Source organism: Dipteris shenzhenensis, chromosome 26 (assembly GCF_047967505.1).
Source record: "Dipteris shenzhenensis isolate YYH24624 ecotype China chromosome 26, Dip_SZ_1.0, whole genome shotgun sequence".
NCBI lineage: Eukaryota > Viridiplantae > Streptophyta > Polypodiopsida > Gleicheniales > Dipteridaceae > Dipteris > Dipteris shenzhenensis.
The window spans coordinates 26399436-26424313 of record NC_141621.1 but is presented as its reverse complement, the minus strand read 5'-3'; the positions used below and the strand labels follow the sequence as shown (position 1 = coordinate 26424313).

The window sequence follows — 24878 nt, the reverse complement described above, 5'->3', positions numbered from 1 at the left end:
CCTGCACTCTCCTGCTCTTCCGGAGTTGGAGTTCTCCTCGCAGCTTTGCCCTGGCGTCATCGGCCATGGCCTTCCCCCAGCAGTCCAGTTCGTCCCTCCCCGTAAGGGTGGTTGTGCTGCCCTCGTCCCATCAGCATCTCCTGGCCGCGAGTGGTGCACTGGAGCTGGAAATACCTGGCCCTTGGACAACAACCCAGAGGGGTCGCGTCGGCTGGTGGCCTCTTTGCTTGGGTCTCCAAGCTTCTCAAGACTCAGAGTTTTTCTCGAAGATTCTTTTCCCACAGGGCGGCGGCCCTCGACTCCTTCCTCAGGGATCCCTTCTCCTTTGGCTCTACTTCTTCTTGTCGTACCAGGAGGCTCCCCATGTGGGTTGAGGCCTGCAGGTGCGTGGAGCGGGCTACTGGAGTGCGGACTCGCCCCCCGTCAGGTGGTGGTTGCTCATGCTGGCAAGTCTCTTCCTATTGGCACCCTCGGGCAGGCACGATGGACGGGAGCTCAGCGGAGGAGGGATCCATACATGCTTGGATTACGAGTATCTCCAGGATTCACTTCATCAGGGATTATTGGTCGGCCTCGATTGTTGGATGTTGACTCAGAGGAGTCATATCAGTTGATGATTCACTGTCTCGAAGACTTTCTAGTACTTCCAGGATTCACTTCATCAGGGATCCGTAGCTTTTTTGGTTTCGCGGTTTACTGGTTTTCAGAAGACCCAGACTAGGGCTTTTTGTTTTGACAGCATTTTGCAACAGTTTTTGCTTAGCCCTGTGTGGCTTGTAGTTTCGCAGGTGGGAGTTATCCCTGTGCTCCAGCATTGCTGTTGAGTCTCTTGTATTCCTTGTCTCGAAGATATAATTAGCCCTTCTTTTTCTCAAAAAAAAAAGAGATAGAGATAGAGGGAGCTGAGGTTGGAGCTGAAAACGAAACTGACACTGTAGCGGGAGTTGAGGTTGAGGTTGAGGTAGAGATAGATGCTGAAGAAGCTGAGGCGGGTCCTAACTTTGCCTTGCTGTTTACCCCGAGTCCACTTCGGTTGTAACATGTGTTCACATCCTCCAAATTCAGTTGTGTCGTTTGCTTTTTTTTGTTGTTGTTATTTTCGTCTTTCTTAGCTTTGTCCCCCATTCTCTTGGGGTGCGGGTGCAGATCTTAGTGTTAATGTTCAGCCGGGAGCAGGAGCACCAGTTCCCCCCCATAATGGGAGGCACGTCCAGTGCGAGGTGGTGGAGAGGTAGTGCGGAAGCCTGAAGTGGAGAGGCAGCCAAGAGGTGGAGATGGAGGAGAGGCTAAGATGGCGAGATTTTTTTTTTTTTTTTTAAAGGTGGTTGTGGTTTCCCTTTCCCCCCCCCCCCAGGAGGAGGGAGGGAGGGAGGTGGGTAGTGGCTGAGTGAAGGGGTAGCGGGGAGCAAAAGGGGGGGGGTGCGGTTAGCTACAGCAGCGCCCAGGGAGGGCTGAGCGGGGGGTAGCGGGGGAGGGGGGGGGTAGCGAAGGGCTGAGCAGGGGGGGTAGCAGAGGGTAGCGGGGGCTTAGCGGGGGGACTGAGCGAGGGTGGCGGAGGGGTAGCGGAGGGCTGAGCGGGGGGGGGAGGGGGGTTAGCAGAGGGTAGCGGAGGGCTGAGCGGGGGGTAGCGGGGGGGCTGAGCGGGGGGTAGCGGAGGGCTGAGCGAGGGTAGCGGGAGGTAGCAGGAGGGCTGAGCGAGGGTAGCGGAGGGCTGAGCGGGGGGTAGCGGGGGGGCTGAGCAGGGGGTAGCGGGGCGGCTGAGCAGGGGTAGCGGAGGGCTGAGCGAGGGTAGCGGGGGGTAGCGGGAGGGCTGAGTGAGGGTAGCGGGGGGGCTGAGCGGGGGGTAGCGGAGGGCTGAGCGAGGGTAGCGGGAGGTAGCGGGAGGGCTAAGCGAGGGTAGCGGGGAGTAGCGGGGGGCTGAGCGGGGGGTAGCGGAGGGCTGAGCGAGGGTAGCAGGGGGTAGCGGGAGGCCCTGGCGGAGGGCTGAGCGGGGGATAGCAGGGAAGTCCACAGAGCTAGGGTGACAATGATCATGTGCGACCACAGGAGTTACATAGCGATTGCAAAGTGAGAGAGCAGGAACATGAGAGAGAGAGAGAGCTGAAAACGATAGTTGCAATAGATGATGAGAGTACAACTGAATAGAGTGATAGGTTTTGTCTAAGTGACAAAACCTTATCCTTCACTAACCGTAGTTAGTGAACTAACTGTGGTTAGGGGAAAAAACCTCTAAGTGAGGGAAAAGTGCCCCTAACCTACTTATTACATTACATTGGTCACTGCTAAATTATAACAATAATTCTAACACCCCCCTGCAGTGCCAATGTCATGTACAAGGAAATGATCAATCACCAAAAGGAGATAAGTTCAGGGCACTGCGAAATGCCTCAAACTTTTCACGTGGAAGTGCTTTGGTGAAAATGTCTGCAACATTGTCATGTGTTGACACATAGATCATACTGATCTCTCCAGCATGCAAATTCTCTCTGACGTAGTGATAGTGAACCTCAATGTGCTTCGTGTGAGCATGAAACACAAGATTCTTTGCCACTGCAATAGCACTCTGACTATCATTGAGAATTGGAGAAGGACCCTCCAATGAAAGATGAAGATCAACAAATAAACGACACAGCCAAACACATTCAACTGTCACTATGAAAGCTGCCCTGTACTCAGCTTCACATGAAGAGGTAGCCACTATAGATTGTTTCTTGCTTAACCAAGAAATACAAGCTTTGCCCATAAAGAAACAATTGCCACTTGTGGGCTGCCTAGTGTCATAGTCTCCAGCCCAATCTGAGTCACTGTAGACATGCATCTGCAAGTCACCCCCCCCCGGAAACATCAAGCCAAAAGACTTGGTACCTTGCAAATAACGGAAAATGCGTTTTACAGCCTGCCAATGCATAGTCTTTGGGCTGTGCATATATCTGCTCACCTGAGAAACTGCAAACTGAATATCAGGTCGTGTATTGCAAAGATAAATGAGGCATCCAACAGCCTGACTGTAGAGTGTGACATCAAATGATTCACCTGCTTCATGCATTGTAAGCTTCAGCCCCGGCTCCGTGGGAGTAGCTATGGGCTTACAATCCTGCATGTTGAATCTGTTTCTGGTCAGAAAGGCATGAATTTTGGCATACCATGCACGTGGGGCTTGTTTCAGCCCATACAAAGCTTTATTCAGCTTGCATACCTGAAGTGCATTTCCTGAAATTTCAAAGCCTAGAGGTTGTTTGATATAAACCTCTTCCAACAAGTCTCCATTTAGGAAGGCTGTTTTTATGTCCAACTGATGAACATTCCATTGAAAATTTGCAGCCATGGCGATAACTGACCGGATGGTTGTCATTCTGGATGTAGGAGCAAAAGTCTCCTCATAGTCTCTGCCCTTTTTCTGAACATATCCTTTTGCGACCAGCCTTGCCTTGTACCTATCAATGGTTCCATCTGGCTTCCTTTTAACTTTGAAAACCCACCGTGTACCTATGGCACGTTTACCTGGTGGCAAATCGACAACTTCCCATGTTTGATTTTTCTGAATGGACTGCAATTCATCGTGCATGGCATTTATCCAATGCACATTATCCTGTGCCTCTTCAAATGTCTCAGGTTCCTCCTCATCAAGAAGAGTACCTGCATAAGCTGATTCAACTGAAAGAGCACCTCCCCCATGCCTTACTGCACTCCGAGTTCCGCCAGGTAATGGAGCATCAATTTTACTCTCCCTGAGAGTTTGTGACAGCCAATTTGGGACTGTTTTTGCTGCATGTATATCTGCAATTTCTTGCTGAACAACCTCTTCCACTGCTTGTGGAGGTGGTAAGATATCCTGTGGCTGAATCGGAGCATGTGGAGGTATCTGAAAATTCTGATTTGCATCAGATATATCAGCAGGGGAACCCAAGGCAATGGGTAGTAACCCCTCAAAGACATCATCGGAAGAAGAAGGCAAATCAAATTCAGCTTGAGTGTGAGCTGAATTTTCTGAAAATATAACATCTCTACTGACAATAATCTTGCGTGTAACAGGACTTGTAACAGGACTGTAGAGACAGTAGCCTTTGCTCTCTGCACTGTACCCAACAAAAATGCATTTGATTGCCTTATCAGACAACTTATGCCGAAACTCAACGGGCACATGAGCATATGCAAGGCATCCAAAAACATGGAAATGATTTACAGAAGGCTTTCTCCCTTGCCAAACTTCATAGGGAGTCTTGGTCTTCAAAGCTTTTGTGGGTGCCCGATTCAAAACATAATTGGCACACATGAGACCTTCAAGCCAAAATTTGTGAGGCAATTTTTTGCTTTTTAGCATGCATCTCCATAACAGTACGATTTTTCCTCTCGGCTTTGCCATTTTGCTGAGGAGTTAGCCTCACTGTAAGCTGATGTACAATGCCCTTGTCTTTCAAAAAAGCATCGAAATCTGCAGACAAATACTCCCCTCCTCTATCTGTGCGTAATGTCTGTATTTTGAGTCCTGATTCATTCTCAACCATGGCTGCAAAGTGTTTGAAAACCATAACACTTCTGATTTGCGTTTCAACCCATAAACCCAAGTGTAGTTGGATTAGTCATCTATAAAAGTGACAAAATAAAGATGACCACCCAATGATGGAGTCCTCATGGGACCACAGACATCACTATGGATAAGCTGTAATTTTCGAACAACTTTTACTGATCCATCCTTCTTAAAAGGAGATCTATGCATTTTATCAAGAATGCACCCTTCACATGCATGTGGAGGAGGTGTTTCAAGAGGAGGCAATGCATCAACCATGGCATGTTTTTGAAGCGTCATCAAGCTGCCATAATGCATGTGTCCATATCTGGCATGCCATAACTCTGCATTCTGCATAGCAGCAATAGGAGTGGAAACTGCAAGAGCATGTGCTGGTCTTTTCTCATACATGTCAAGCTGAAAAAGACCACGTAACAAAGTGCCAGACAATCTCAAGGCATAGTCATTTTCTCTGTCATGGACTGCACACTTGTCATCTTCAAAAATGAAATCCAGCTCTGTTAAGAGTGGACACTGAAAGTAGATTTTTTGTGATACCAGGCACATACAAGACATCAGAAATTTTGAATATTGAGCCATCAATGGCTGTACGTTCAACTTCTCCTGTACCACGAACTGAATAGGAGGAGTTGTTGGCACATGTGACCTTTTTACCAACTGGAGGTGGATGCAGAGATGTGAAAAGACACTTCCTGGAAGTGATGTGCTATGAGGCACCGCTATCAAAATACCATGTATTTTGTGTCTCATTGACACTGAAAGCTGATGCATCCTTGGAAGAATCATAACTGCATGTCAGAAAAGCATAAGAGTCATCATTACAAGTGGCTGTACTATCCGGAGCAGCCAACTGAGAGTCTGAAATGCAAGACAAGAAGGCATAGTCGTGCTCCACAAAGTTGGCTGTAGCTTGCTCATTGTCAGATGCATGAGGAGCTGAATCTGAAACAGCCATACCGGAGCTGTTTTTCTTTTCTTTTGCAAGTCTTTTCTTGCATTCTCCAATGTAGTAACCTGGCTTTTTGCAATAATGACATATTCCCTTCTTCTTGGGCTTACCTGCATCACCCTTAGCCTTTTGAGAAGGCTGTCCTGAACCACTGGAAGGCTGATTTGCTGAAGTCTTTGCCTGTCCCTTTACTTTAGGCTTGAATTTTGAAAGCATGGCATGTTCACCTGCTCGTGAAGCCACGTTTTTCCTGGTCTTGCTCTTCCTGCAACAGAAGTCCTATCAACTCGTGAAAATTGAGAGGATTTGCACCCCCCCTCAATGACAAATTCAGCGAGGTATGAAAGCTGAGATAAGACTCAGGAAGAGAATTCAGAGTAGTGGTAATCATCTCTGAATCAGGAATGATCTCATCAATATTCAGCAATTGCTCTCGTAAATCTTGTAGCTTTGTGAGGTACACTGACATGGAGTCACCCTCTTCCACATGTGTATGAGACAATTCTCTTTTCAAAAAAGACACCCTGGCATCATTCCGAGCTGCATACATGCTCTCCAAAATATCCCATGCTGCCTTTGAGGTCTTGCACGACCGGATATGTGGAATGATGAATCTTTTCACTGAAAGAGAAATACACGACAAAGCTAAAGCATCACGTGAATCCCATCTCTTCTGCTCTGGAGTGGTAGGTATAACTGCACCAATAACTTGTGCTGCAGCTATATCCTATGCATGACCTCTGCCGCCTCCTTGTTGGGGAGGGGTATTAGGTGCCACATTTGCTGGCCGGAACTCATCCCCATTTACATAATCCCCCAAATTATGGGAAATCAGAATATTGCGTACCATAAAACTCCAGAGGGAGTAGTTGGTACCATCCAGCAACTTTCCAAGCCCACCTACAAAGTGACCAAATGTGAACTCAATTTCACCTTCAAACTATACGGACTAACAGTACGGAGCTGTCAGTCCGGTTGAATGCAGCTGTACTGAACTGTATAGCGCAGCCTGTACGGTCAAAATCCGTACACCTGTACGGATCTGACAGTGATGTACAGCGAGCTGTACGAACGACAAGGTCAACACGTGCAGGTACAGACAATCGTACGGCAGCTGTACGGACTGGCGAAATGTACGGTCTGTACGGGCTGGCGGACGAGCTGTACGGCTGATGGTATGGGGGATGTACGGTCTGTCGATGAGCTGTACGGCTGACAACGGCGAACTGTACGGATAGGCTACATGCTGTACGGCGCCTGTGTACGAAATGTACAGACAGAGAGTGCGCCTGTGTATGGAATGTACGGAACAGCCAACTATGGCTGTACGAAATGGTACGAAAATGGTACGGAAGCTATATGGGCTGCGGCTGTACGGCGACGATGCAACAGCAGAAGCTTGGGCAGGTCGACTTGCAGGAGGAGCTTGGGCAAGGAGCTGGGAGCAAGGTCAACCTGCTCTGATACCAAATGTGAGAACAAGGGAGAGAGCAAAGTGAGAGAGCAGGAACATGAGAGAGAGAGAGCTGAAAACGATAGTTGCAATAGATGATGAGAGTACAACTGAATAGAGTGATAGGTTTTGTCTAAGTGACAAAACCTTATCCTTCACTAACCGTAGTTAGTGAACTAACTGTGGTTAGGGGGAAAAACCTCTAAGTCAGGGAAAAGTGCCCCTAAACTACTTATTACATTACATTGGTCACTGCTAAATTATAACAATAATTCTAACAATACATATAAAACAAAGCAAGTTAAAATTCGAGACTAGTGCAAAAGGTTAAAGAACAAATGCGTGCAGTGTTAAGCAACGTGTAAATCTCTTCCAAATCAAGATGGTGCCCAAGCAGACTGAACAATCTAGTGCATAAATGTGGTCTGCATGAGGTGAATAGCCACCCGGTTGGCCTTCTTAAGATGCAAGGCAATGGATGAGGAGACGTCAAGTGCACAAATGTGCTCTCCATGTGGTCAATAACCACCCGGTTGGTCTTCATAAGATGCAAGGCAATGGACGAGGAGACGGGTGTCCAGGGATGATTCCTGCACCTAGGCCAACCCTAGTCAGCCAGTCACCATGTGGTTTGCCTCATGGCAGTGAAGCTGACTTACCAGTGCCAGCTGCCTGCCGTGGTTGTCAAGCCAATCACCATGGGACAGACCAGACAGCTGCCGCACGGCACCTACCGACTAAATGTTTGCCGAAGTGCCTGGGTCCTAGACCCTGCTTGTGTGCCTGGCCCTAGCTAAGCCCTAAGGCTAACTTGCATGTACCTGGTCCTATCCTAGATATGCAAGTGGCAGTCTGGCAATCCTCAATTTGGGGCCTTATAGGTTGAGCAACAAAGGATTGACCTTTCCTCTTTCAAAGACATGCTTTGGATAAGCCAAAACGTGTAGAAACTTAAGAAGGGCTGTACCGATACATTCCACGGAATGGATGGAGTGGGACATGTTGAAGTTTATGTATGTTACAGTTCTGCATAATACAGTGTGTATTAACCTAGAGTTAACTTTACCTAGCCACAGTTGGCTGACTCTGATTATCATGGTTAAGATTGCTCTCAATTAAGATTCGTATGTTGATACTCGACATAATAAGGTAGATGTACATAGTAGGTTATCCTTCTGTGCAACTCATTGGCTTACTTTGAATGTTAGAAATTTCTTATTTTTCATTACTTGTGCTCTTGAACTTTCACCAGCTCTACACTTGCTGACTTAAATGCTGACTTAACTATTTAATCACACTTTGATAGAATCAACATTAATGTAGCTCACAATCGCTAAATCATCTATAAAAACCATCCCAATTTGAAATGCTCATTACAAGATTTACATTTTGAAACAAAACTCGCTCTGCACAATTTTCTAGAATCAATTAAACAAAACATCAATCAACGAACTGAACATGAAGTTGGTGTTCTACTTCCACCTTCTCGATACGGTCGCCATTCATGCTTTCGAAGATGGTGAGGTGCATCCAAAGGAGGTAGCCTTCCCTGAAGATTCGGACCAGCTAATATGCCATTTGTTAGTTGCAAGTTGTGGGAGCAAAGAATTTCATAACTATGCTTGTCGAATCACTGATTCTAATAAATTTCATAGAAGGCAAGAAGCAGCATTGAAAGAATACTACCACACTGCGGAGACTGTTGTGTTTGGGAACGAGGGCTCGGCGCAGGTACTGAGGAACCTCAAGATGCTTTAGAATCCGAACCATAAAAGCGCCAGCCTTTTCTTCAGCCTCTTCATCTTGCATATTATTTGGTTGACCATCATCAAATACTACTACCTGTCAAGGCCAAGGGTAGCACTCGAAGGTTCAAAATTTTTCAAAACCAGTATCCTACAGAATACCTTCAAAACCTCCCAGCCAAGCAATTTGTAAGAGGGCTGCATGATACTAGGAAGGAGTCAGTCTACAGGGCTCAAGGCTGTCAAGAGATACTACTACAAATGATAAAATAATTCAAAATTTGAAGGCACTGAAGGCAATCGTTGCTGGGTTATGACACGTGGACACCTTTATTAGGTTCATAGATGCTTCACCCCAAATCCTAATGCATGAATTCTCGATCCATAGATGCTTATGTTATGCACTAATTCCGAAGCCTGTTAGACAACTGGCAAAGTACCTCCCTCGCTTTGCACTTTTGGGAGGCAGAGCCCGTATTTCGATCAAAATAGAGGAGGACTGACAAGCCAAACAATGCACAAACATATGTGAGAGTAGAAAACTCGACCCTGACATTTTAGTTTCTTTCTGCACAATGCCCTATGAAAAGCGAAAAAGAAGTTAGACATTGAAAATCCAGAGCAAGTATGTCATAACCAAACAACGAGAGACTATAATTAACTTTGGAACATGTGTTGATTTCATTTAACCACTGAAATGTCCATATGCACAAATGCAAACTTCCAATTGACTTTCTGAAGGAGCAAGAGTCGCACCAAAAATCTTAGTACGATGGTAAAACCGTACAGCATTTCATACAAAACTTACAAAGCAACAGGAAACACAATAAGTCAACGCACAAGGCTATCACCATGCAGCCACAGGAAACATTACAGGCAAGTATGATCCATGGTACTTGACACAGATTCTGATCAAATGCTTACGAATCTCATAACTACGCCACAATTCGACATTTTCTGGCTGAAAGAAGAGCCTCTAGTACTTTTGACGAAACGCACCAGTACACTGCCACATACCTCATCAATTCTGAAAATGGTAGCTGCTCTCGCTATTTGCCCTGTTAGCTGTGATAAGATAAGAAAAAGAAATGAGAGATCTGTTGAACTAAAAAGAAATAGGTGACCCCTGATACACTAGGCTCTGAAAACACTAAGCAGGCACATTTACCATTGTCGCCAGCTCTAGTGACTGTGCATTGTCAACTATAGACCCCGCAACTGCTATGCTGACAGTCTGGTTAGTAGCTGCTGCAAAAACCGGATTTTTCGACCCAATAATACTCCCGGATTGAGCTTCTGCAGATTTGACGCAATTATCAGCTGCAGCATTGCCAAGGTCGTTCAACGGCATAGACTTCTTTTTTTGTATCTTTGTGAGGTCGTTGGTCGCGTGCTCGACATATTGCATGGTCGAGTGTTCGACACTGTGCTGATCTTTTGGGGACTCTGTCTTCTTCTTCTGCTCTCTCTTTTTCTTTCTCTGTTGACCGTCATCCTGTGGATAAAACGAACTGTCGATCTCTCCGCAATCCTGTTCCTTTTTAATCCTCGTTTTCTCCTCCTTCGGATGCTCGCCCTTTTTCTTTCTCCTCCTTTTCTCTTCCTTAAATTTCAGAAGATTGGCAACGTCCCCATTGAGCTCGGGCTTCTCATGAAGATTGGCAACATTTTGATTAAGCACCTCGTTGGACGCCCTCGCATTGCTCACAGTAGCTAAGTCGACGCTGCTGGAGAAGTCGACCCTGTCATGATCGGGGGCATCATTCAAGCACTTCATCTTTCTCTTCTTCTTACTCGGCTGCGACGCATGATTCGCGCCCTCGTCGTCCTGGGTGTAAGAATCACCTCCAAGACCCTTCTCCTTTCGCCGCCTCCTCGCCTTTTCCTCGTTGGAGATTGCAACACGGGGGTACTTGGGATCCGAACCATTCATGTCTGCGCAGCCCTCCTTTTTCCTTCGCGTCTCCTCCGTTGGAGCTCTAGTGCTGGTGTCCTCGTCGAAACGTGCAAGGATGTCGGGCTCATCGTGAAAATTAACAACGATGTCATCGCCAGCAGAAGCGAGGGTGATGTTAAGGTTCATTTGTCGCCAAATTCCGTCTCGCCAAGACCATGAAACAGAGCTTCACTTAGAAGAAATATACCATCAAACATACAAGGCTTAGAAGAGATTGAACAAACAAGCTCTTCTAAGTAAAGATTTCAGAATTGCCAGTTTTGAGAGAGAGAGAGAGAGAGAGAGAGACTTTATAATTTGTAGCTAACAATGCCATTATCATTGCCAAGGAGCATGACTTGACTTATCTAATTGTGTGTGTGTCTCTCTCTCTCTCTCTTTCTGGCTCTTTGGTTTTCATCCACCCAAACCGGAGTTTCATCTTTTCTTTTGGAGTTTCATCTTTTCTTTGTTTGGGTTCGCTATTGGGCACTCTGGACTTTATGGATAGATAGGAACTGTAAAGTCTTTAGTGATCCTATATTTTCCTTATTTGGCTTTTTTAAGCGTTCTTTGCAACAATTCTTCTTTGATTGCTTGCAGACGCGCTGCATAGATCATGATGTATATCTAGCATACACTGATATTTTCAGCTGATGTAATTTTGGCTACCTCGTTTTGAGGTTGCTACTCTTGTAATATAATCCATCAAAAGTTTTTACTTTTTAAAAAAAGTGTGTGTCTCTTTGTGTGTGTATTTTTACTTTAAAAAGTGTGTATGTGTGTGTGTGTTCTCACTTAGAAGAGATACACCTTAGATTGAACAAGGCTCGACTAGGTCCATCAGGCCTACCTTGGTGTTATTGCATGCAAGGGTGGACCTCCAACCTATGTAGTTTGTTTTGCAAGAACAATTGAGGGGTTGTTGTGTTTTAGTTTGTTGGGCTTGTGACCCATGGTGGTCCTGAGTCACCTTGTGTTATCGGCGTGGTTGTGTATACAAGGAAGTGGTCTGACTAGTATGCAAACATTGTGCCGTGCTTTGTTGTTTGTAATTTGGATGGGACCTAGATGTGGTCAATAGTAGTTCCGTGGATGGTTGTTGGTAATTGGATAAGTTGTTTCATTTCGTTACGTGCCATGAATTGTGCAAGGTTCGAACTTTTAGTTGGGTCATTTTGGCAGTTAATGCTGCAGTCGCTCACTATGTATGTATCGATTTCACTTGGCACCGTGTTGTGTAGTTCTTCCAATGTTTGAAGAAGGTTTTTAATTTTTGCTTGTGGGAACTTGTATGCATTTATTACTACTACTTTTTGGTTGTTTCTGTCACTTAATATTGTGAGGAGGCACTCACAACCTAGTGTATACATGCTAGTTGTGTGCAATAGTGTTAGCTGTGTTGAGAGACCATGCTCAGCATCATGTGATTACATGTGCATAGCACTAACACATATAAAGTGCTATAAAGGAAAGGGTTAGATGCCCTAACCCCAACCCTAAATGGGTTTATATATATTCTACATTTTCACTAAATCTAGTGTACAGTTAGTCATTTGTGGTGTGCTCTCTAGCTGTGCCCTCTCTTCTCATCTCCACTCTTCTTCTCTCCCCTCTTCATATTTTATCGTGGTATTAGAGCTCCCTTGCCTTCCGTTGAGGCATTGCGATTCGTATGAGAGAGAGTGATTGATTGAGAGATCGAGAGATCGAGAGTTCTTGAGTGTTCTTCGAGAGGATTCTCTTCCGTTGAGAGAAATTCCATTTGCTCAAAATAATTCCGTCTATACTTTTCGTTCATTCTTGAGAGATTTTAGTTCCTTCTCTTGAGTGTTTGTGAGAGAGAGAGCTTGTGAGAAAGAGAGTCTTTGAGTGTTCTTCTCTCCTTTTGAGAAAGAGTGAGCATTGAGATTGAGAGAGAAGTAGTTCTGTGAGAGAGATTTCTTTCCTTCATAGTTTCTCTCAAATTTGATAGGGAGAGCATCATACAAGCAAGGGCACTCAACTAAGCAAATTGGAAGAGCAAAGTTCTGCCCAAGATCAAGAAATTTTTTGACAAAGGAAAGCAAAAGGGTGCATCAGAGGTTGCAAATCTTTAGACAAGTCTAAAGGAGATAGAAGATAAGAACCCAGAACTACATCCAAAAATATACAGATCTGCAACTGTTGACCACCTTCTGTGCCCTCCATGCAACGCAATGAACAACTACGACCATCCTCAGCCAGCGCTCACTCACAACTAGTCTGAAGCTCACCGGCCAGCCAGCACACGCTGAGTCAACCTTCTGTTTGCCAACGCGTTCACGTTGCCAAGCCTGCATAGACTTACGGCTCCAACGCCTTCCTCATCTAAGGCTCCAACAAGGCACATCACTACGGCCGGCTACACAACGATTTACAAGTGGCTCCCTTCAGCAAAAGACTGTAGCAACGCTTAGCCCAATTGGGCTCTTCGCAATCACTATGCCACAGCCAAGCTCCCAACACAGCCAGCCAATCACCCACGTCCAACCTACAACGACCAAGGCTTCGAATCGCCAGCCCGCTATTACTTCACCTCCTAGTTATTGCTTTATAACACCGACTACTCCGGGCTCAAAGCCTATCCAAACGGCAGGCCTCCAAGCCTCTCCAAACGTCTACAAGCGAGCAGTTCCTCAGCCATCAACGGGAGACCTCCACCGTCTCTACTAGCACTCCAGCGCTCCAGCTCTGTCTATGCCTTCGGTGCCTAAGCTCCATGCATGGTGGCCTACTCCATGCACAACAATGAGCTTGGCAGCCCTTAAATGACGGACCTCTATGGCTACTCCAACCAACAACAGCTGGTGCTCCAACCAAGCAGCACACTCCAAAGGTCGACGGCTCACGAGTAGTCTCGACTCAAGCAAAGCGGCCACCACAGTGAAGCTCCTCCATGACTATCCCATCAAGGGCTCCATCAACGACCGGCTCCCTCATCGGAATCATAAAGATTCCGTCATAAAGATTCCATCAGCATTGACAGGTTTCAATCATTTGATCTCCCCCTGCCACATGGCAGGCTTATCTCTTGGGTGACCACCTGACACATGGCACCACCATTTCCATACACATGGCACGTACCTTATCTTGCCATGTCAGCATAGTTGACTGTATTGCCACATCACCCTTATCCTACCATGTCATTACTGACTTATCTGCCAGCTGTCAATGTGCCACATCATCTACCACATCAACGTTGACCAAGCAAACCCTGGTTAGGTCAACTTGACTCTAGTTAGGTCAACCTGACCTTGGGTTAGATCAATCACCTACCACCTCATCATTGCCACATGATGGCAGTCCCTTGTCAAGCATAGTTACCTCTTGCAAGGCACACATAGGCACTACATGTGAATCCATATGCCCCCTCATCACACATTGCCCCAGAGGCACACCCCTTCACAGGCACAGTCACTACATGTGACCCCTTAACTACCACATCATCAATGAGCACATTTCCACTCCTTTTTGCCTCTCCACCTAGATCAAGCCATATCTCTTGATCCAAGAAGAATTTGAGGGCATGTACCTTATCTTGCCATGTTAGCACGGCTGACTATACTGCCACATCACCCTTATCCTACCACATCATTACTGACTTATCTGCTAGTTGTCAGTGTGCCACATCATCTACTACATTAGCATTGACCAATCAAACCTTGGTTAGGTCAACCTGACCTTGAGTTAGATCAATCACCTGCCACCTCATCATTGCCAGATGATGGCAGTCCCTTATCAGGCACAGTTACCTCTTGCAAGGCACACATAGGCACTACATGTGAATCCATATGCCACCTCATCACACATTGCCCCAAATGCACACCCCTTCACAGGCACAATCACAACATGTGACCCCCTGACTGCCACATCATCACTGAGCACATTTGCACTCCTTTTTGCCCCTCCACCTAGATCAAACCGTATCTCTTGATTCAAGAAGAATTTGGGGGTGCTCCAAAAAGGAAAATCGCTTGATTTTTTGTGCTCTACATGCTCGTCACATCATGTGCACATTTAGGCACAATTTGCACACACTTTTGAGCCTCGTCGATGATAAATCCACTTCCTTCACGCACATCAACCTCTACATCGACGCATCTGACCCAGCACATAAAAGGAACCAAAGAAAAAGAAATTATTTGATGTTCTTTTCTTCGATCAATAGTTGGTCTAGATCTAGATCATGGTAGACTAGATCGCCATAGAGGAGACGATTTGAATTTCTCCAAGTTGCAAATCTAAGCCATGCCCAAAATTCTCGGCTAGTTCCTACTCAGTCCCTATGCTCACATACGGTTTCACATCATTACATTACCTCAAACCTGACGTTCATCAGTTCAGTGAATAGGCTTCAGAGTGTTCAGAGGCATTGACCTATTGATCAGTGGGCCAATAGCACATGATTTGATTTCACACATGCATGCCATCATTGTAAAGCCTATTTGGCTATTTCACGGCATTATGCACATCCTTTCAAGCCTTGTCAAGCCTCTTGGCTATTCCCGGCATCATTTGCCACCACAAGCCTTGTAATTCATATCGGATTATATATTACAATTCTACCTTCACCGACAGTTCAGATTTTACTTGCCACAATTAGTGTTTTGCAGTTGATTAAGATAGTTATTTTCACGACACTTTAAATACATTTCTTGCACCATGTCTACGACTAGCAACCTCAATTTGGAGGCATTTACTAAGCTAGATAACTCCAATTACGGCACATGGAAATACCGAATGGAGACCATTCTTGTACTTCAAAACAAATGGGAGTATGTCGATGGATCTACACCTAGACCATTGGATGATCTAGCCAGCGATAGCTCTACTCCACCTATTGTCACAGCACCAGCAACGGGATCTCCAGTTACACAAACAATTTTCGCACCTGTAGCATATCCTGCCATTGCCCGAGCACAGGCAGAATGGGCCAAGAAAGACAAGTATGCATATCATCTGATCAAGCAGAATGTGCAAGATGTCATGCCAGGATAGCTCAACACTGTCAAGACATCAAAAGAAGCATAGGATATGTTCGTAGCTCTCTACGAGTCTAAGAACACTTCCAAGATTCTCACACTGAGAAAACAAATCAACCAGAGTTTTTGCAACAGCAACGAAATCGATCATGCTTACGTACTTAGAATCGAAGAATACAACAATCAACTCGAAGCAGCAGGATAGACCATGAATCCAATAGAAATGGTTCAAGTCATCCTGAATGGATTAGGAGAGGGATATGAGAATATAGTCTAGAGTCTTGCCATCCAACGACAAATTCTGACACTGGAATAACTTTAGTCAATTTTACTTGGTAAAGAACTCAGGACTCAAGCCATTCATGCATGCAAAGGTCATTCCAATGATCAAGCATTCATAGCTTCAGATAGAGGCAGAGGTAGAGGTAGATCATTCCAGAGAAGTGGTCATCATCAACAACAAAGTCATCAGTAAAGTCCGAATCAGCATCATCATTCTCAACAACATCAAAATCACCAAAGAGGAAATCATTCCAGCCGAGGAAGATTCCAAGGACGAGGGAATGCATCCACCAACATGTCAAACACTCAGTGCAACTACTATCATAAGTTTGGACACTATGAAAGAGATTGCCGCAAGAAGCAGTACGACCAAGGTAGTCAATCCAGCAGCAATCTAGGGAATTTCCACGGAAGAGGAAATCATCGTGGTGGACATTGGAGTCACAGTCATTTTGCAAATGAACATGGGAATATGTTCCTTGCAAATGAGGAAATGCAAAAGACCAATACATAGTGTATCTAGACACTGATTGCAATTCAAAAGAAGATTTCAGCTATCAAGTCGACCAAGCAAATCAGGATCCTTGGTACATCGACAGCGGTGCATCATCTCATATGACAAATCTTCAAGAATGGTTCATAGAGATGAAACCATTAGAAGGTCATAAAAATGTTATCTATATAGCAGATAATACACCGAATCTAGTTCAAGGGACATGCATTATCCCTATGAACAATTTCACTTCTACGAAAGGATTTGTACTCTATGTTTCGAAACTCAGGAAGAACCTCTTGTCAGTAGGTCAAATGATGGAACACAACTACCGAGTCACCTTGAATGGAGATGAATGCACGATCAAAGACAAATCTAGAGGATTTCAGCTAGTAGGAAAAGGAGTCAAGGAAGGACACTTGTTCAGAATGGCTATGGTATCAGATTTCCATGCCATGTCAGCTCAACCGCAACAAATGCTACTATCCGCAAAATGGCATAAGAGATATGGTCATGTTAATTTCAAGAGCTTGATAGATCTCAGGAATCAAAATATGGCAATTGGGATTCCTAAGCTACAGTTTCTTGGAAAAGTTTGGAAGCATGCTACTTCGGCAAATAAAAGCAAACCAACTTTGGCAGAAGCACCTCTCAAGCACGAGGTATTCTTGATTTGATTCATATAGATGTATGGAGTTATGCCTAGACCCGCAGCATCAATGGTTCACTTTACTACTTGACTTTTATCGATAACTACAACAGATATTGTTGGGTCTACTTTTTGAAAGAGAAATCTCAAGTGTTTTTCAAATTTTAAGAATTCAAAGCCATGGTAGAAAACCAAATAACCAAAAAGATCAAAGTCATGAGACCAGATAGAGGAAATGAATACATATCTTCAGCATTCATGAACTTTTGCAGAAGTCATGGCATTCGAATACATTTTACTTGTGCAGATACTCCTCATCAGAATGCAAGAGCTGAAAGGAAGAATGGTACTTTAGTAGATAGTGCTAGAGCAATGCTTAGTGAGAAGCATCTTCCGAATCAATATTGAGCAGAAGCAATAGCCGCTGCAAACTATTTGCTTAATTGGCTTCTGACAGATCCAATTCAGGGTTTGATACCTTATGAAGCATTCACTAGACATAAGCCACGCATTGGGAATCTATGCATATTTGGTTACATAGCATATGCCCACATACATGATGACCATCGTAGGAAATTGGATGTGAAGTCACGTAAATGCATCATGGTTGGCTACAGTGAAGAAAGTAAAGCATACAAGTTGTATGATCCCATCAACCAAAAGGTCATTATCTCCAAAGATGTAATCTTTCATGAGGAATCAGAATGAAAAACCTCAAATACATAGAAGATAGATGCACCGATTACTTAGTCATCTACAAAAAAGGTTGATGAAGAAGAGTTACAGCATTGCAAGAAACACCACGAGAAGAACCACAGCAACTCAGACGATTTACTAGTAGGGAAAGTAGACCACTAGCAAGATTGACGTATGCTAAAAAAGGCAAAGCAATTTAGGTTGAAACCACCAACTTTGCTCTTATGACTACCATCATGGCTACATAAGAGCCAGTGTACTTTGAAGATGCAGAAGACAAGCCAAAATGGCAAACTGTTACGAATGAAGAAAGGGATGCTTTGTACAAGAATAATACTGGGGAATTATGCGACCTTCCACCAGGAAAGAAGGCCATAGCAAACAAATAGGTATACAAGGGGAAGTACAATCCAGATGGAAGCATTCAAAAGATACAAAGCCAGACTAGGCAAAAGGATTTGCACAGCAATATGGGTAGGATTATGATGAGGCTTATGCTCCTGTAGCAAAGATGGATTCCATACGGTTCTTGATATCACTAGCGACACTCAGCAGATGGAATGTGTATCAGCTCGATGTCAAGAATGCATTTCTCAATGGTTACCTAGACGAGGAAGTCTACATGCAACAATCAGCAGGTTATGTTGAACCGGAAAAGGAGAATCAGGTTTGCCATCTCAAGAAGAGTCTCTATGGCTTAAAGAAAGCACCTAGAAGTTGGTACAATAGAATTGACAAGTATTTTGCTGATCTGGGATACATAAAATCCAATGCAGATCATACTTTCTACTACAAAGTTCAAGGGGAAGACATTACTATTGCACTTTTGTACGTAGATGACCTGATTGTGACCGGAAGCAAGGATAGCTTCATCAAGAAATTGAAACAAGCTTATGATACCTTATCACATGACCACCTGTCGACAGGCTGACGACATCTATTGACCACATGTTGACCATGTGTCAACATAAGTTAGCCACGCGATCACACGGGTTCATCCAGGAGTACTATCCGAGGCTGTCAACCACAAGTCGACACATGTCAACCACAGGTCGACACATGTCAACCATAGGTTAACTAGGAGTATCGTGTCCAAAGTGATCTCATCAAGAGCTGCGCACATGGAGAGTGAGCTTAGCACATGGAGCAGTCAGGAGTATTTATATTTACACAGTGGTTCAGTGATACAGTGGTGCAGTGGTGCGGTGAACCAACTCACCTGCACATGGAGAATTTACACCATCAGGCTAGCGAGTCAGGGAGTCAGGAAGTCACCGAAGCCATCAAGAGATGCGGTGAACCAGCTCACCTGCACATGGAGAATTTACACCATCAGGCTGGCGAGTCAGGGAGTCAGAAAGTCGCCGAAGCCATCAAGAGAGACAGCGGCGCAACGGCTATCCTCAATAGCTAAGGAGATAAGAGGATGACCAATGGAAAGAAAGAGGGGGAATTCTCAGCGAAGAAGGGACCCTGCAAGGCGGGGGATGAGGATGAAGGAGAAGGGAGAGAGAAAAGGAGGCATTCGGCATTCGGCACGGGAGCGAAAGAGAGGAGAGTGAGGAGAGATAGAGGCTAGAGCTACGAGCTCGCCAAGGAGAGAATGTGGAGAGACTTGTGTGTACCCCTGTGTCTACTATGGGGATAGACCTGTGTATTCTTGTGATTTGCAACTTGTGTATTCTTGTGACTTGTGACTTGTGACCTGGGGACATGTCCAGTGATATGTACATTGGCCAACTCGGTCACTTTCTCATCTCTCTTGTCTCTTCCCGATATGGGGATTGTTCACTAGTGTAGGATTTTCTTATTTTGCTTATGTTGTGGAGTTCACCGGTGATTGTCATTTAGCATAGTGCACTCGTACGTCGTCATTCACTGCAGTATGTTCACTGCAGTATAGCATACGACACTTGCACACTACTGCACGGTGCGCTCTACACGATCCATTGCATTAGAGCATTGCAAAACTCATGCTTCTCACGCCAGTGGCCTTTGGCCTTCGGTAACACCTCCGGAAGGATAGGAACCCCTCCCCTCAAACAGTTTATGGCGATCACGGTGGGACACTACTGGTATTGAGTAGCACGAGTGAAGTGGTGATCTAGGGTCCTAGAGAGAGGTCTTATGCCGAGTAGTTCTGAAACCTTTGAAGGAGCTAGTGAGAGAACTAGGAGGTACTTGAGGAGAGTGGAGAAAAGACTTCCGGCAGACCAAACTAGGTACAAGAAGCATTACGTGCGATGTAAGTTTGCGAAGCCCTCAACTCGAGCACAAAGTGAGCCCACTGGAGCAGTAGCCAGAGCAAGTAACTTCATCGACACTCTCATTGACTTGGATCAACAGAAACCCTGGTGGTCTGATCCAGACTCCGGAGAAGAAGAAGTGCAAAGCGGAGAACAGGTGAAAGAAGAAGAGGGTACTAAGGACGAGGGCTCCTCAAGGACTCATCAAGGTCAAGGTAGCCCCTCTCCTCCTCCTGCAACAATGTCTTCATCAACCACCTCTTCTACCGGAGTGGTGACTCCATCTACTCCCGCCTCGACCTCTTGTGGACAAGTTGCTACCTCATCTATTATGCATAGCTCTGGGCTCCTAGCTAATCCTTCTTCTACATCTATCCCATTGGGGGATACTTTTGCTCCAGCCATGCCTTTACCTGCCACGATGGTTTCATCTCCCTTTCCATCCACACCGATATTGCCTTTTCCACCACCTCCTTCCTTCCCTTCTGCCTACTCATCCATGACTTCAGCTCCGCCGTCCCTCTCTTTCCCAAATGCTCTCCCATCCTCTTTCATCCCCACATCTTCCATGTTCTCACCCTTTCCCTCTACAACACCGAGACGTCCCACTTACACGCTACCATCTGGGTACACTCCCTCTATGACTACATCAGTAGTGACTTCCCCATTGTGGTCCTCCACAGGAGGAGTTGTCGGGGTGGTCTCCTCCTTGAGAACACCAACACTCATTACAGCCCCATCGGGACTCCCTCCAACTCTTGCATCTTCTCCAACCTCTCGGGTGGGGATGGCCGTTCTCAATCCCCCAGACAGAGCTAGACTTCTTGAGCTACTCAACAAGGTCCACGTGAAGACTCAAAAGTTCAAAGGCCACCTCCATGAGGATGCGGAAGCTCATGTGAGGAAGTTCCTCACAGCATGTAAAGCTAAAGGTGTGGAGAATGAGCATGCGTTCCTTCACATCTTTCCCTCGTCATTGGAGGATGCCGCGGATGTATGGTACAGTCAATTTCCTCCGGACCACTTCTAGACGTGGACAGACCTAAGGGAGGAATTCTTACGTACTTTCAAGTTGGAAAAATTCGAACACATGATTGTCCAAGAGTTATCCACTAACACCATGAAGCCTGGAGAAAGCATCTCTGAGATGTACACAAGGATGAGGGTCTTGGCGGCAAAGATGTTTGTGCCACCTAATGATGCTGTCATGAAGGGATGGTTTTTGAAAGCATTACCCCCTTCCATTGCTATAAGGTTGGTGGATAAACTCCCTGAACATGCCTCGAAGCTGTCAAGATGGAACGGTCACAGTTAAGCTTTGCCTCATCAACGAATACGACCACCCAACTCCCAAGAGAGGAGGGATCATCCGCATGGCAGCAACTCAAGAAGGAGTTAGAAGAAATCAAAGAAGGCCTGAAAGATAGAATAAAGGTGGATGGCCAATCATCCTTTGAGGCCCAAATTCGAAGTGGCCTTTGGTGCACCGAATGCAAGGGTTCTAACCATGGTTACTCGGAGTGCCCCTCCAAGCGAAAGGTACCTACTTCTACCTCATTTTGTACATTTTGTGAGATCCATGGACATGATGCCTCTGAGTGTAGGTACCTCAAAGGATTAAGGAAGCTTCTTCCAGAGTATACCTCGGGGGAACCTCTAGTTGCTGCAGTCAACAGAACGGTACCCATAACTTCTGGTCCAGCAGAAGTATCTTCTGCTCCCCCTCTTACACGAGCATCTGAGCCACCTCCTCCTCCTGTCATGCCACCTCCATTGCTTCCGACTCCCCCTTTGCTCCAAGCTCCTGCCCCCAATTCAATTGGTTCCCCTTATTTCTATCCTCAGCCATACTATGCCCCGTACCAACCACCTATGTCAGGAGGTGGCTATGGACCCTCTTATCAACACGGTCGAAGGGGTGGTTTCAGAGGTGGACGCGGAGGTGCAGGCAGAGGTACAAACTTTAGAAGACCCATCATGTGTTATAGATGTGGCGAGTACGGCCACTACCAAGATGATTGTACACAGCCGTTCGGGGGACCCTCTTGTACACAGTGCAACACAAACGACCACTACACCAGAGATTGTCCCAATAGAAGAGTGGAACCCACATCCCAAGTGAATATGGTTGATGTAGTAGTGGCGGGGGAGGGCAACAATCCCCATTTGATTGGCACAGTGTTGGGCGCTGTGACACGGTCACATACAAAAGGTGACAAATGTAAGGGTGACTCAGAGTTAGCACCAAAGACCTCAGCACCAATGAGTTTGACAAGTGTTCCCCCACCGAGGTCATTCTCCTCCTCCAAGGTACACAGTACGCCGAGGAATAGACCACCCATGCTGGCTTCTGATAGTGATTCAGAAACAAACTCGAAGGGCCCACAGCCATTAAGGTCAACCACTAACTCTGGGAGTGCCTCATCCTCGGGTGATCAATCTATGCCTTTGAGGTATTAGGAGGTAGTAAAGGGTGTCACGAGAGATCTTCAAACAAGTTCTGAAGATGAAGGTAGCACACCTCAGCTTCCGTCCCGCAAGTCCAAAACTGTGAGGTTTGCAATAGAAGTGACAACCCTCGGACAGTACCGGGATAAGGAGGCACGAGTAGGTCCTCCCACTTTGTCCCCAACAGCACTCAACAGAGAAGAGGCTATGGGGACAAGACTTAGTCCTACCCAGGAAAAAGGGAAAGGAGTAATGGAAGAGAAACCACTGGAGACAATGACTCACAGTTCATACCTACATCCACGTCCTCGTGTAAGCTTCGACCCTCGGCCAGAGGCTAGGAGGATGAAGTTGCAGAAGGCTATTGCTAGTGTCCACCACTACTCCTTGTTTGAAGATCTTATGAGTTTCAAACCCAACCTCACTCTACGATAACTTTGTCTATTGTCCCCCCAAATCAAGCATCAGACTATTACATTTCTGAATCACCTCCCAGGAGGTCGACACAAGGGATCTACTCCAAGTGGGCCAACACCAGAGACATTACCGGCTCAGCATGGGTCTACACCGAACCACTTCTCTGCCTACGCTGCCCTCACTTGTGAACAAAGTCCCAAGCTCGCCGTGGAGATCCATGGAGTGGAGCTGAAGGACATCTTCCTCGATGGTGGGGCGGCTGTGAACATTATGCCGAAAGGTACACTCCAAAAACTAGGGTTGAAGTTGACAAGTGATGTTCACTTTTAGGTATGCATGGCTGATCAACGCAAAGTAAAACCAATGGGTGCAGTCAAAGGTGTTCACATGAAGATTGGTGGAGTAACTTTTCTCTCCAATTTTGTTGTCCTTGATATGACCGAAAATGAACAAACTTACCCTCTACTTCTTGGTAGGCCATGGTTGCGGTCTTCAAAAGCCATTCAGGATTGGTCAACTGATGAAGTTCGATTGCCCCTGGGATCGACATCCCTCGAAATAGATATGGTCACAGGGCAGGCAAGGCACATACCAATAGAACTAGGAGAGGAGGATTTTGAAGAACAAGCCGGAGTCGAAGAGGAGCATTGGGCCTATGGGGACTGGCCCAGGGGTGGTGACCAAGATATCAATGAGGAGACAACCCTAGAAGGATTTGAAAGGTTGACCTACTTGTTGGATCGGGCTGATCAAGAAGATGAGGAGGCTATCAATTTGGATTGGATGGGAGCCCTGGGCTCATTAGCGGTCAACATGGTGGAACTATGCCAACAAGAAGATCAAGAAGAACACCTACTTGCAGTATCAGAAATCCACCCAAAACGACAAGGTCTGGCTGAACTAGTTTACGAAAGGATGCCCTTTGGACTTTGCAATAGTCCACACATGTATAAGAGAATGGTCACTAGGGGTACTACAGTAGACACCACAGATCGTACCGAGGACAATGATGGTACTGTAGTAAACATTGAGGATCGTTCAGTGGCCGACATGGAGGACATTGGTCAAAATGATGCTGACTATACTATAGGATACAATGAAGCATCTACTAGGGACGAGGCTAGTAGTGCACAACCCACCAATGGTACTTCAGAGTACAATCATGGTATTACGGTGCACAACCATGGTACTACGGTGTACAACCATGGTACTTCTAAGTGCAATGATGGTAATAGAGAAGACACGAACACTAATGAAGACGAGACTGATGATGATAGTGATTTAGGAGAAAGTGACATAGACATTGCTGAACTTGAGGAGAATCACCACCAACAGCTTGAGGTTTTGGGCAGACCCAGGGTGCATACCGGATATAGAGATGAGGACATGGCCGATCTCACTTTGCTTGACCTTTTCTTATTAGAAGCCGACCACCCCTCAATTCAAGACCTTCCGGAAACCACTTATGAGGTGGAAGGCTTACCTTACCGGGGCATGCTGAAATAGTCACCGAGGCATCGAAGGCACACAACATCTGCAACGTCTACTAATTCTACATCTCAGTCAATGCCTGAGAACCCCCCAGTTACTTACCCCTCATCTTGGTTGAGAGAAGTGGAGGGGGACTTTCCCCTTGAAGATACTCCAGCACATACAGGACTGAGAATGGGTGAACCAAGTACCTCAACATCCCAATGCATTGCCCCTATTGATGAGGCACGGAACTGGCGGTATCTCAACATTGGAAGTGAGGACCAACCCAGGCATTTGAAGTTAGCCACTTGGGTCTGGGAACATGACTATCTTCTAGCTGCAGTCACCGACCTTTTTAAAGAATTTGTGGATGTCTTTGCTTGGTCCTACAAGGATCTGAAGGGGGTGCCCCCGCTGATTTCATGGAGCATAGCATCGACTTATATCATCCCGATGCAGACCCTATGATTAAAGGTCCATACCACATGAATCCCAACTACGGCAAGGCAGTCCAAACAGATATATAGAAAATGGAGCAAGCAGGATTAATCTACCCAGTG

General features: G+C 45.8%; 1 protein-coding gene across 4 annotated transcripts in view; it reads right to left on the bottom strand.

Moving 5' to 3' along the window:
* The window catches only part of LOC147884895 (methyltransferase C9orf114 protein), a 78682-nt gene extending 67773 nt beyond the window's left edge, over nucleotides 1–10909 (bottom strand). For all 4 annotated transcript variants that reach the window (XM_087397108.1, XM_087397107.1, XM_087397109.1 and 1 more), the window contains exons 1-4: nucleotides 9844–10909; nucleotides 9693–9740; nucleotides 8617–8772; nucleotides 8413–8479 (exon numbers count right to left, since the gene is read on the bottom strand). In XM_087397108.1, coding sequence (XP_087253234.1) covers nucleotides 8413–8479; nucleotides 8617–8772; nucleotides 9693–9740; nucleotides 9844–10758 — 1186 coding nt within the window. In that variant the 5' untranslated portion in view covers nucleotides 10759–10909. The remainder of the gene's footprint in view (nucleotides 1–8412; nucleotides 8480–8616; nucleotides 8773–9692; nucleotides 9741–9843) is intronic.
* Between the last annotated feature and the right edge of the window lie 13969 nt (nucleotides 10910–24878).